This window comes from Malus sylvestris, chromosome 11, assembly GCF_916048215.2.
Source record: "Malus sylvestris chromosome 11, drMalSylv7.2, whole genome shotgun sequence".
NCBI classification, from domain to species: domain Eukaryota; kingdom Viridiplantae; phylum Streptophyta; class Magnoliopsida; order Rosales; family Rosaceae; genus Malus; species Malus sylvestris.
In genome coordinates this window covers 28,890,257-28,903,820 of record NC_062270.1, presented here as the reverse complement: position 1 = coordinate 28,903,820, position 13,564 = coordinate 28,890,257, and the positions used below count along the sequence as shown (strand labels likewise).

General features: G+C 38.5%; 1 protein-coding gene across 1 annotated transcript; it reads left to right on the top strand.

Moving 5' to 3' along the window:
• Positions 1–1,001: 1,001 nt before the first annotated feature.
• LOC126589707 (65-kDa microtubule-associated protein 1-like) lies at positions 1,002–5,801 on the top strand. Its single transcript, XM_050255085.1, has 10 exons — positions 1,002–1,168; positions 2,115–2,209; positions 2,314–2,517; positions 2,639–2,887; positions 2,992–3,207; positions 3,332–3,487; positions 3,567–3,878; positions 4,526–4,613; positions 4,830–4,978; positions 5,216–5,801. Exons 2-10 carry the CDS (start codon positions 2,138–2,140, stop codon positions 5,513–5,515), a joined length of 1,746 nt encoding a protein of 581 aa, XP_050111042.1. The 5' UTR covers positions 1,002–1,168; positions 2,115–2,137; the 3' UTR covers positions 5,516–5,801.
• The last annotated feature ends 7,763 nt before the right edge of the window (positions 5,802–13,564 follow it).

Sequence of the window (13,564 nt, the reverse complement as noted above, 5' to 3'; positions counted from 1 at the left end):
GGTGCATTCAATTGGAATTTCGAGGGATTTTAATTATTTTAGTAAATCTAGGAGTATTCAATCAGGATTTTAAGTGACTATCTGAAATTTAAAGTGTAATCAATTAAGATTTTGCGATAGTTTATTAAAATCCTTAAAAATCTGGATGTGTTCAATTAGCATTTTAAAGAAGTTTAAAACATTTTTCTTGTATTCAATTAGAAACTGATTTTAAAGAATTTGAAAAGGTTGAGGAATTCGAGAGAATTGAAGAGATTTCGTACTGTATTTTAAGCATCTACAAATCTTATCTATTTTTATGAGATTTTCGAGGGAATGAATCAAAATTTTACATAAAATCTCGACAAACCAATTTAAATTCCATAAAAATCTCTTAAATTTCCAATTGAATAAAGCGCCCTTAGTTTGAGGAACCCTTTATGTAATCATGGATCTCATTTTTTAAGATACTATAACTTTGTAACTTGTTGGTGTGGGAAATTTTTTTTTTCTCTTCGACTGGGTTGAAATTCTCAGTAAAATTGTTATTGAAACCCATTTAAATGGACCTTATCCTCTAATGTGCATGTGTTCTTTTCTTCGTATCAATGCTTATCATACTTGTTAAAGAAAAATACATGAATTAGTTACAAACACATCAATATTTCTTTCATACAATAAACCTAATATAGAATACTCAATAAATAATAAACCTAATATAAAAGATTCAATGGATCTAATATAAACATTTACGAAGAGATGAAGCGATATTGAGGAGTGAGACAAATTTCCTTTTACTGTAAGTTTTTTTTTTTTTTTTTTTTCATGGCCAAAATTGTGAACTTGTTCAAAGTGCTCATTGACCATCCCAGACCCAGACAAAAAACCAGTCAAACCAGCAAACCTCCTATTCACTCTCCCACAGTGCCAAAATCGTAAATAACAACCAAATGCTGGGCATTACTAATAGAAATTTTAGCAACAATTTTAGATTATGTTATATAAGGGCCCCATCTTTGTCCCATCCATCACCTGCACACTGTTGTTTTCCTATCTTTCCTTCTCTGTCCTTAGTTAGCTTCCATCACTCTCACTCTCAGAGATTGCACTGAGGAAGAACAGGCACTCACTCTTTTAGATCTGAAAAACCCACAAACGCCAGAAATCTCTTACCTTTAAGGACGACCTAGTAAGCATTTTCTCTGCTACTCTCTCTCAGCTTTTCTGTGTGTTTTCTTGGGTTTTTAGGTGTTTGTTCAAGTTCTTGAGGGATCTGATGTGTTTGGGTTCTTGATTGAATGTGGGGGTTAATGGGTTTTTGGTGGGTAATGCATTTTTTCTGGGGGTAATTTCTTGGTGGGTTTTGTGTTTACTGTAGTGAATTTTGGGTGATTTTGTTAGTGGGGTTTGTATTTGGGATTGGGCTTGATGAGTTTTGTTCTTGATGATTGGTTGCTGGTTATGAACTTGGAATCTTGGATTTAGTGATTTGATTTGGTTAATTAAGTGGTATTTAGTGTACTGTACTACCAAGATTAGTGCTTTGTTTTTGGTGATGAGAAAATGGGAGGAAAAGAAGTTTCCTGTCTTGATTATTGTATTCTTTGTTGAGGTTTTTAAGATTTGGAATCTTTAGTTTTCTTTCTTGACACTCCAAATTCAAGGGAAGAAAACTAATGATATGGTTCAATTGTTTATGGTTCTTTGACTTGGTACTTGGATTGTAGTTTTGTTTAGTCCGTAACATGATGTGAGTAGTGTGATCTGTGTTTGGAACTTCAATTTTTACCAAAATTTAGTTCTTCTGGGTTCAAGGTATTCGTCGTTGATAGATGTGATTTCCAGAACCCAGAAGAAATATAGAGGGTTATCTTTGTACTAATGTTTAGAGAATCTGTGTTTTGATTTTTAATACCCAACTGATGGTTGGGCTTGAACATGGCTACTCAGTATTGCCTTCGTCTTCTGAGGTTCTTTCATGCTTGTGATCTTTTTTATGCTAGAGTCCTTTTGCAGATTAGCTAGCATCTTATATGACTGAAGCCAAAGTATATGTGCATTATTTGTCTGGTCAAGTTCTCACTTGCTGTTTTCAAAAAAGCATAGAATGCCTTTTGAAATTTTCGATGATGCAGTTTAGGTTTTAGTCTAAGCAAAAATGGCTGTCGCGGATGCTCAAAATCCTCGTGTTGGAGAAACCACTTGCGGTTCTTTGCTGCAGAAACTGCAGGTAATTTATATTTTTACCTTTGGTTGTTTGTCTTTTTCTTCCCCACCGCTTCTTTGTATGTACTTTGAAGGTTAGCTGTTGAACGAATCCATGATTTTATTTAGGAAATTTGGAATGAAGTTGGCGAGAGTGATGAAGAACGAGACAAAATGCTTCTTCAGTTAGAGCAAGAGTGCCTTGATGTATACAAGAGGAAGGTCGAGCTGGCAGCTAAGTCAAGGGCACAGCTTCTTCAGGCATTGTCTGATTCCAGACTTGAACTTTCCAGTCTTCTATCAGCTCTTGGAGAAAAAAGTTTTACCGGAGTTGTGAGTACTTGCATACATCTTCCTCATATGTGCTGATGATTTGTTATTGCTACATTAAAGCATGTTAATAGTACTATCAAAGTATATGGTAAGTAATAGTGAACTGTTAATTTGATTACAGCCTGAGAAGACTTCAGGGACAATCAAGGAACAGCTTGGGGCTATAGCGCCACTACTGGAACAGCTGTGGGAACAGAAAGAGGAGAGAGTGAAGGAGTTTACTGATGTTCAGTCTCAAATTCAGAAGATTTGTGGAGAAATTGCTGGGAACTCGAATCTCAGCGAGAGTCCTGCGGTTGATGAGTCTGATCTATCCCTGAAGAAATTAGATGAATTTCAATCCCAACTTCATGATCTTCAAAAGGAAAAGGTAAAAATATCTTGTCCTCGTGAACATGACATGTGCACTATCACAGTAGTCTACAGTTCATGTGGAATACAATGATAATGTTAATTGCTCATTTGATCTGGCAGAGTGAAAGATTGCACAAGGTGCTTGAATTCGTGAGCACAGTGCACGATCTTTGTGCTGTACTTGGACTGGACTTCTTGAGTACTGTTACAGAGGTTCATCCTAGCTTAAATGACTCAACTGGTGTGCGTACCAAAAGCATTAGCAATGATACTCTATCTAGGCTGGCAAGGACTGTCTTAGCACTAAAAGAAGATAAGGAGCAGAGGCTGCATAAGGTATTCTTTTTCCCTTTTTTTCCATTTATTGTGCTTGTACAAACAATTATTGTGTTTACCAAAAAAAAAAAACAATGATTGTTGGATCTTTGAATTAAAATTGACTTGTGTCTTTGCTCTGAAGCTTCAAGAGTCAGCAACTCAGCTCATTGATCTGTGGAATCTGATGGATACCCCTGACGAGGAAAGGAGATTATTTGAACATGTAACCTGTAACATATCAGCTTCAGTAGATGAAGTGACTGTTCCTGGGTCTCTTGCGCTGGATCTGATTGAACAGGTATATGAAGCATATTGATGTTCAATGGTTTGTTAAATAATGTATCATGGTTTACTCATTTCTTTGATTTTTTTTTCAGACTGAGGTTGAAGTTGACCGGCTCGATCAGCTGAAGTCAAGCAGGATGAAAGAAATTGCGTTCAAGAAGCAAGCAGAGCTAGAGGAGATATTTGCTCGAGCTCATGTAGAAATAGATACAGAAGCTGCCAGAGAAAAGATTTTGGAACTCATTGATTCGGGGAATGTTGAACCTACTGAATTACTGGCTGACATGGATGATCAGATAGCGAAAGCGAAGGATGAAGCTCTAAGCAGAAAGGATATACTGGACAAGGTTGAGAAATGGATGTCAGCCTGTGAGGAAGAGAGTTGGCTTGAGGACTACAATCGCGTAAGTAAACCCTCTCTCAAAATATATCTGCTTACGTGTGCATGTGTATTAGGGAGTGGGGATTTGAGGAATTCATATACCCTTCGCCTTTCTTGTCTGCTCCCCATCATTGGAGGTTGAACTACCTAGACCTTTCCCTTAATAAAGAGACTGATATTACCGTACTACTAGAGCTGGTGGAATCAGAGATTTTATACCTGTGATGCTTGTTCTTTGTAATTACAGTAGATGGTAGCCATGCTTGAATTAATTATTGCCACTTAATAGTTCCAAGAATGAAGCTACTTATTGTCTCTTCTCAAAAAAAAGAATGAAGCTACTTGGTAAAAAGGGCCTGGCCAGTGCCTGCGGAGAGTCCTAACATTTTAACCACCTACCAAACTATATTTAAGCATACAGGAAAACGTGATCATTTCATGGTTGGACTTCGGTAAAAAGGGCCTTGGGGGGAGGTTGGGCGTATGTGTGTTCTTGGCTTGGAGTCTTGCCTTTTCAGGGTGGTTGGTGTAGTCATTTAATCATTAAACCACTAACTGGCTGAGGAGAATCTACTTCGCATTTATGCAGCCCACTTGAATTTTTCTGATTCTTTATACTTGAACCGTTTGAAGTGTTTCATTCTAACCAACATTTTGTTGCTCGAACAGGATGAAAACAGGTATAATGCGAGTAGAGGTGCGCACCTAAACCTCAAGCGTGCAGAGAAAGCACGAATTCTGGTTAACAAAATTCCAGGTATGTGTAGAATCAAGGGATAACACAATTATTATGACTGTATCTTACAGATGCAGGACTGACAAAAAGTGTGGCTTATAAGCATATGGAAGTTTTGTGTGGCCTGTAATATTGTTATTGATAAAAGAAAATTAAACAGTGCATTGTTGCCAATTAGCACCCCCTGATTACCCATTACCTCCAAATTCTTATTATTTCATTTTCTTGGCAACGCAGCTCTTGTAGACACGTTGGTAGCCAAAACACGTGGGTGGGAGGAAGAGCGTGGCATATCATTTACTTATGATGGTGTTCCTCTCCTTGCTATGCTGGATGAGTATGCCATGCTGAGGCAAGAAAGAGAAGAAGAGAAGCGGAGGATGAGGGTACGTTTTACTTGAATAGATAATCAAATGCTCATTGATGATTATATGAGGTGATTACATTTTCACCGATCATTGTACGAGTTCTGATATGTGCCTGAGTATGAAATCAGTTGCGTTTTATATGACCCAAATCCTAATCTGACATTACCGTAGCGTGTATGGTTTTGGTTATTACATAGCAGTCTGACTTTATTGTCATCATGTATCAAATGGGATTACGTCTGATGGATTTTGCAGGATCAGAAGAAGTACCAAGAGCTACAACATACAGAACAAGAAACCATATTTGGTTCAAAGCCTAGCCCTGCTCGACCAGTTGGCACAAAGAAGGTAGTAGGTCCTCGTGCAAATGGTGGCCCCAATGGAACTCCTAGCAGACGGCTTTCACTTAATGCTCATCAAAATGGAAGCAGGTCTGTAGTGAAAGATGGGAAGAGAGATCTTAGGCCCGTCGCTCCTATGAACTACGTTGAAATGGCAAAAGAGGATGCTGCCTCCCACATTTCTGGCACTGACACGGTTCCTGCTTCACCATAATTAATAAGGGAAAGTACTGTAGGTTACACAGCTCTGTCGAAGTTTAGCGTTTTTACTTGTTACTGTAGTAGGGATATAATGTATGAAACAGTGAGGGTAAATTGGAGAGTGAACTGTGACGTCTCTACCTGTGCATGTTATGTTTTGGCATTCGGAGCTTTCTAAATACGTGTTGCTTTCTTTGTTCTTCAAGTTTTGATCTATATTGTAGCAAGCAAGCATGATGGTGCCTGTGCCGGTAGCTATTCTGTGTTGGAAATAAAATCCTGCATCTGCATTCTCGCCAGTACTCTTTTATTGTTTTGCTTTGCATAACTGGTACACCATATAAAAAGTTTAATTTGAATTTCCTGTCTTGGTTGCAATGAACTTGGTAATCTATGCTGCTCATTCGTATACTGGCGAATTGATTTGAACACACATTTTTCCCAAACACCCCTTTTTATATATGTTTTTTATTGAATAAATTAAACTGACCCAATTGACATGACTAACCAAAGATATGTAGGGGGATAAATGTGTGTATCTCTTTCCAAACTATAATGATGGGTACGAAATTCCTTCCTAGATTTTCCTTCTTGAGATGCGAAGCATGCTGAGTTTAACGTTGCTTTAGCTTACACGTTCCCTCGTGTCTGGCTACACTTGAGCTAAATACATGGATAACACAAATCATGTGGCGAAAATCACTTATGGTTACTAGGTTTCATACATGGACAAACCTTATATGATACTTTGAATAAAGTTCAAGATGTACCCCAAAAGAATAAGGCAAGAAGAGAAGTAGTGCATTTTATATAAGCTCATGCAAAATCACATTCTAAACAGAATTTTGTCGTACTTCATTGTTGAAGATTCAATGGACCCAGGAAGTAAACCTTATACAGGTTTTGTTATACTAATGTGGTTCAAATTGCCTTTAAACAAAATCGAACATAAAACCTCTCACTCACAAATGAAAACAAGAGTTTAAGAGAAAATCTTGTTCGAAAAAAACCAAGGTTCTAAAATACGCTAGGTGCTAGTCGGGCGACGGGCTAGGGCCTAGCGCCTAGGCATCTAGACGGATTTAAATAAATCTATTATATTTTGTGTAAATAAGTGTTTGTTTATACTTAAAATATATATAATTTCATCATAAACTAGAAAATAGAATGACATTTATATTATGAAGTATTGGAATATAATGAAAATATGAGAGCAAACATATAATATGTGTTTATTTAAGTGTTCAATAAGTCTCTTAAAATTTATTGGAAACAATAAAATACAAAAGGAAAATTATCTATTTTCTATCTAAGTGAGTTGCAATCTAGGCAGGTGTCTAGGCAAGTTTGGAAGGGTTAGGTGGGCGCCTCAGCAAGTCTAGGTGCCCTTTCTTAATTTTCAAACGCTTAAATATTAATCGGGATGGTGGCCAGCAACCTAGCGCCTAGACGGGATCTAGGCGGTGCTTGGCATGAATTTTTAGAACAGTAGAAAAAACTCAATAAGAGAAACCCCGAACAAGGAAAAAGAGAACCCCATGACCACCAGTTAGATTCCACTAATTCTATATAATTTTACGGAAAGTCATCATAAATACAAGACTATATTGGCATAATGCTCATAACTAACTAATTAATATAATCCACATATGCGGAGATGCTTATTTTGCTCTTTAAGGGTTGGTTTCGGATTGTGGTGTTTAAAAAAAAAAAAAACAACTTATTAAAAAAATTTGGAACATTAAATGTGTTTGGTAAAACAAAAAAAAGTGTTTTTAAAAAAAAAAAAACTGTTGTCAATGAAAGTAGAAAAACAGAGAAATGCAGAAGTAGGGTCTACTATGCTTCTAAGAAAAGTGTTTTTTTTTCTTTCAAAGCATAGTAATTAATGCTCATTTAATAAAATTTTTAAATGGCAAGTATACTCTCACATGTTTTATAATATAGATTTAACTTTGCTGCTGAAAGAATTAGCAACCCCTCTTGCTGAGAGCCTATCACGGTGCGACATGTGTCCAAGTTGTGATGCAGGAGGGGCTGCTGATCTTGTTCTTATAATATTACAATATTTGCCCTTACATTATTGTCTTTGACAATTATTATATCATACTAAATATTATATCATTTTTAATCATTTAATATATTCAAAGCAATTTATATAAAAGTTTACCAAACACTCATACACTGTTTTTTTTTAATTTATTAAAAGCACTTTTACAAAAAAAAGGTTTACCAAACACTTAACAACTTTATTTTAGAGCTGTTTATTTTCACAGCACAGAAAAAGCAATTTATTTTTAAAAAAGTATAGCAATACCAAACTACCCTTACTTTACACGTCTAGTCTAGGAGATAATGTTGTTTGAACTCCCCCATCGAAGATTTAGGGTGCGTTTGGTACGCAGACGGGACGGAACGGGACGGGACGGGACGGGACGGGACGGAACGGGACGGGACGGAACGAAGGTGTAATTTTTGAAAAATACATGGGGTATATTTGTCTTAAAATGGTAAAACAGTGTGTTCCACAGACGTGGAACAAACCCGTTCCAGGGCGGGGAGGTGGAACGCAAAAACACCCAAAATCTGTCCCGTGGAACAGTCCGTTCCACCCATTTTTGACGTACCAAACGCGGGACGGAACGCCTCGTCCCGTTCCGTCCCGTCCCGTCCCACGTACCAAACGCACCCTTAACAAACAAATGACAAATAATATACAAATGGTTTTAGGATAAAATGTCCAGTTAATTATAATTAGATGCCTCATTTTAGATTTTTCTAAATTAAACATTTGTTACTTTTCAACTTTTGATTAAAGTGCTTTTACTTTTAATTAAACTTTATATTCCAGGTATATTCTTAATTTAAGTATTTTATAAATTCTTTTAAATCCATTTCTATGTAAAAAAAATGCACTCAATAATATTCATTAATTTATTGCTATTTTTATGGAATCTCATCCCTTCCTCAATTTAAGGATTCAATTATATCTATTGGGGTTCAAGATTAATTGGATGAAATATAGTTTTTCCAATTTCCAACTCAACATTTTATATAGATTATAAAAAAACAAGAGTTCGTTTATAATTAAAATTGAGATGTAGACTAGACTGCCTAATTTCATGCAATTGAAGATAAATTTGAATTTTTTAACAACTACTTATAGTAGAAACGTGAACTAAGAGTTTTCACATTTTTATTTTTATTTAAAATGAGTCCTTATTCCAATAATTAATTATTAAGAGTTGACAAAATATTTTTTAGTGCAATGTTTTAATGTGAAAAGTTATTTTTTTTTAGGTTACACAACTTACACATAACATACCATAAGTTTTGTACGTACCAAAATAAGGATAATACAACATACTAATAACTTGTACGTACTAAATAAAGAACTCCTCAATTACGTCGAATCCTTATGAAAATAAATCCAGAATGAAATCGCGCTAAAGCTAGGGCGTCACCCGTAAGTGGCGCGCTGTGTGGCTCGAGCACAGTGATAAGTGAGCAAGGGTCGTTGTATCTCCATCGGCACCCGGATGCAGTGTTAAATGAGCAAGGGGGCCATAGAAACTTCTTTTCGAACGACTCCACTCAAAGTTGTTTGGGAGCATATGCTTCTATCAACTTTACACAGGACACACAAAAGAAGTACTTTGATCCTATTGGACGGGGGAGGGTGAAGAAGCTAGGACAGAAGGGTAAAGTTCAAGAGAGTAGAATGCGTTTAGGAACGTGGAATATAGGAACCTTAACGGGAAAATCTATGGAAGTAGTGGAAGTTATGGTGAGGAGAAGGATAAATATTATGTGCCTACAAGAAACTAAGTGGGTTGGTCTTAAGGCAAAGGATCTAGAAAACTCAGGGTTTAAACTTTGGTATTCAAGCACAAATAGAACGAGAAACGGTGTTGGCATCATCGTGGACAAGACCTTGACACAAGATGTTGTAGATGTCAAGAAGGTAGGAGATAGAATCATGGCAATCAAGATTGTAATAGGACAAGAACTCATCAATGTGATTAGTGCGTACGCACCTCAAGTAGGGTTGGATACGAGTTCGAAGGAGAAATTTTGGGAAGACCTTGGAGACTTGGTGCAAGGAATTGCCCAGACGGAGAAGTTATTTATAGGAGGAGATTTAAATGGACAATTGGGCAGGGAGACAGGCAACTATGGAGGTTTTCATGGTGGCCATGGTTTTGGGGAGAGAAACGAGGATGGGGAAGCTATCTTAGATTTTGCAATGGCATATGATCTCTTCTTAGCCAACACCTTCTTTAAGAAAAGAGAAGAACATGTGATCACCTACGAGAGTGGGTCGTAAAAAACACAAATAGATTTTCTTCTAATGAGGAAAGGGGATCGTATAACTTGTAAGGATTGCAAAGTTATACCGGGAGAGAGCTTGGCTAATCAACATCGCTTGTTGGTGATGAATGTACATATCAAAAGAGTGAGAAAAAAGAACAAGACTTGGAAGTGCCCAAGGACTACATGGTGGAATCTAAAAGGAGAAAAACAAGCCATTTTCAAAGAGAAAGTAATCACCCAGTGTGTGTGGGATAGAGAGGGGGAAGCTAGCCAAAGGTGGGATTTCATGGCTAGTTGTATCCGAAAAGTAGCAAAAGAGGTATTAGGAGAGTCCAAGGGCTTTGCTCCACACCAAAAGGAATCTTGGTGGTGGAATGAGGAGGTACAAACAAAGGTGAAGGCTAAGAAGGAATGTTGTAAAGCCTTATACAAGGACATGACCGATGAAAATGGTGAAAGGTATAGAAGAGCGAAGCAAGTGGTGAAGAAAGCTGTGAAAGAAGCTAAGTTAGCGACTTATGACGATATGTATAAGCGACTAGATACCAAAGAAGGAGAGTTGGATATCTATAAACTAGCTAGAGCAAGGGAAAAGAAGACAAGGGACCTAAACCAAGTGAGGTGCATCAAGGATGAGGATGGAAAGGTTCTTGCTACAGAGAACGCGGTCCAAGACAGATGGAGATGTTATTTTCATAATCTTTTCAATGAAGGACATGAAATGAGTACTTCTTTAGGGGAGTTGAGTAACTCAGAAGAGTGTAGAAACTACTCCTTTTATTGTCGAATTAGGAAGGAAGAAGTGGTTGGAGCTTTGAAGAAGATGAAGCATAGAAAAACAGTGGGCCCAGACGATATACCGATCGAAGTGTGGAAAGTCTTGGGAGAGACAGGTATAGCATGACTTACTGACCTTTTCAATAGGATTTTGAAAATGAAGAAGATGCCAAATGAGTGGCGAAAGAGCACTTTAGTGCCTATCTACAAGAATAAGGGCGACGTACAAAATTGCATGAACTATAGGGGTATTAAGCTACTGAGTCATACAATGAAGCTCTGGGAGAGAGTCATTGAGCAGAGATTGAGGCAAGAGACACGGGTTTCGGACAACCAATTCGGGTTTATGCCAGGGCGCTCAACCATGGAGGTAATCTATCTCTTACGAAGATTGATGGAAATATATAGAGATGGGAAAAAGGATTTACACATAGTCTTTATAGTTTTGGAAAAAGCGTATGATAGGGTCCCAAGAAACATTCTTTGGAGGATTTTAGAGAAGAAAGGAGTACGAGTAGCATATATCCAAGCTATAAAGGATATGTATGAATGAGCAAAGACTGCCGTAAGAACTCATGAAGGACAAACCGAAAGCTTCCCCATAACTGTAGGATTACATCAAGGCTCATCCTTAAGTTGGTCATGGATGAGTTAACAGGACATATTCAAGATGATATTCCTTGGTGTATGCTTTTCGCAGACGATATAGTGTTGATAGATGAAACTTAGGAAGGGGTAAATGCGAAGCTTAACCTTTGGAGAGAAGTGTTGGAATCTAAAGGTCTTCGCCTAAGCCGATCAAAGATAGAATATATGGAGTGCAAGTTCAGTGCAAATGGAGGCCAAAATGAGTTAGGGGTGAGGATTGGAGATCAGGAAATACCAAAGAGTGATCGTTTTCGCTACTTAGGATCTATCTTGCAAAAGAACGAAGAATTAGATGGAGATCTCAACCATAGAATACAAGCTGGATGGATGAAGTGGAAAAGTGCATCCGGCGTGTTGTGTGACCGCCGTATGCCACTGAAGTTCAAGGGAAAATTTTATAGGACGGCAATAAGGCCGGCGATGCTGTATGGCACAGAATGTTGGGCGGTGAAGCATTAACACTACACAAAATGGGTGCAGCGGAGATGAGGATGCTTTGTTGGATGTGTGGGCATACGAGAAAGGATAAGATTAGGAATGAGGATATCCGAGGTAAAGTAGGAGTAGCCGAAATTGTAGGAAAGCTGAGAGAAAATCGGTTACGGTGGTTTGGACATGTGCAAAGAAGGCATACTGACGCTCCGGTTAGAAGATGCGACTACGGGACAGAGGTTCAGGGCTGAAGGGGTAGAGGAAGACCTAGGAAAACTTTGGAAGAGACTCTAAGAAAAGACTTAAAGTACTTGGATCTAACGGAGGACATGACACAGGACCGAGCATAATGGCGTTCTAAGATTCATATAGCCGACCTCACTCAGTAAAGAAGGCTTTGGTATTTAACACAATACGTTGAAATGAAGCAAAGCTTATTTATTGATATCTCCGATAAGTTACAAATATGTACATATACATGAGTCAAACTAAACAAACAAGAAGGAGCATTCACAAAGGTTGCTTAGGAGAAGTCAAAGCAGTCGGTAGAGCCCCAGAAAGAGAAGGCACCGGAGGGGGATCATTCGGAGCCTCAGTACTGGACAGAACCCTAGAAAGAGGAGGCATCAGAGGTTGATCATTTAGAGCTTTATTACGCGGTACAGCCCCAGACGACAAAGGCAATAAATGCCTTTGGAACAAACCCACAAACCGTTGATGATCAAGTAAAACCTGACCATCAGATTCCTTCATCTGGTCAAGCTTCCTCTTCATGTTTGTAGCATTGTCGTGTGCGAGCCGGTGCAACTGTTTATTCTCATGCTTGAGCCCTCTAATCTCCTGTTTGAGACTCATCACTTCAGCTGCCAATGATTCAACTTGGCGGGTTCGAGCAAATAGGCGTTGGGCCATATTAGACACAGAACCTGCACACTGAACACTCAGAGCCAGAGAATCTTTAATAGCCAACTCATCAGACCGTTTGGAAAGTAGTCTGTTATCTTTGGGAGTAAGAAGGTTCCTGGCCACCACTGTAGCGGTCATATCATTCTTCATCACGGAATCCCCAATGATAAGAGGACCAGTAGGGGATAAGAAGGATGGGCGCCATATGTTGTTTGGAGAAGGCGTGGCTGCCTCTTCAACAAGGTTCAAGTCAAAACGACGGTCGGAGGGGCCATACATTTTCAAAGGTGTTGAAAATAGAAGAGGTCGAACAAATCAAGATCTTAGAAGTGCAAGAATGGAGCTTCTACTGGTGGAGATTCAAGTGTGCTTTGGAACTTAATGCCAACCTCTATAAAAATCTGCACTCGACGGAGCTTTAGAAATCGAAGAGGCACCTGCCCAGAAATCGAAGAGGCGTTTGCTTTCTCAAAAGCTGGGCTGCTCAGAGACCACGAGGGCCGATCTTAGAAATCAAAGAGGCGTTTGCTTTGTCAAAAGCTGGGCTGCAAAGACCACGAAGGCCGATCTCAGAAATCGAAGAGACGCTTGCTTTCTCAAAAGCTGGGCTGATCAGAGACCACGAGGGCCGATCTCAGAAATCGAAGAGGCACCTGCTCTTTTCAGCCTTGTCAGCACCTGTCATATGCACACTCAACTTTGCTGAAATTACGGGCATTCTGTTGAAGATTTCTGGTGAAGTAGAAAGTACGTGAATCTTACTGTTCAATCATCCACTTTCCACACGCACCATCAGTTCATGGGTACCACAAATAACTTTGCCAAAGATCTCTGACAAAGTTTAGACACGTGAAGCTTGCAGCTCCCACTACATCGATATGACCAAGAAGGGTAAAAGAATAGCAAAGAAACAACACTAACAAAGTTTAGACACATAAATTTTGAAGGTCTAGCTATCATATTATTACCCATAAGGGTAAAGGAG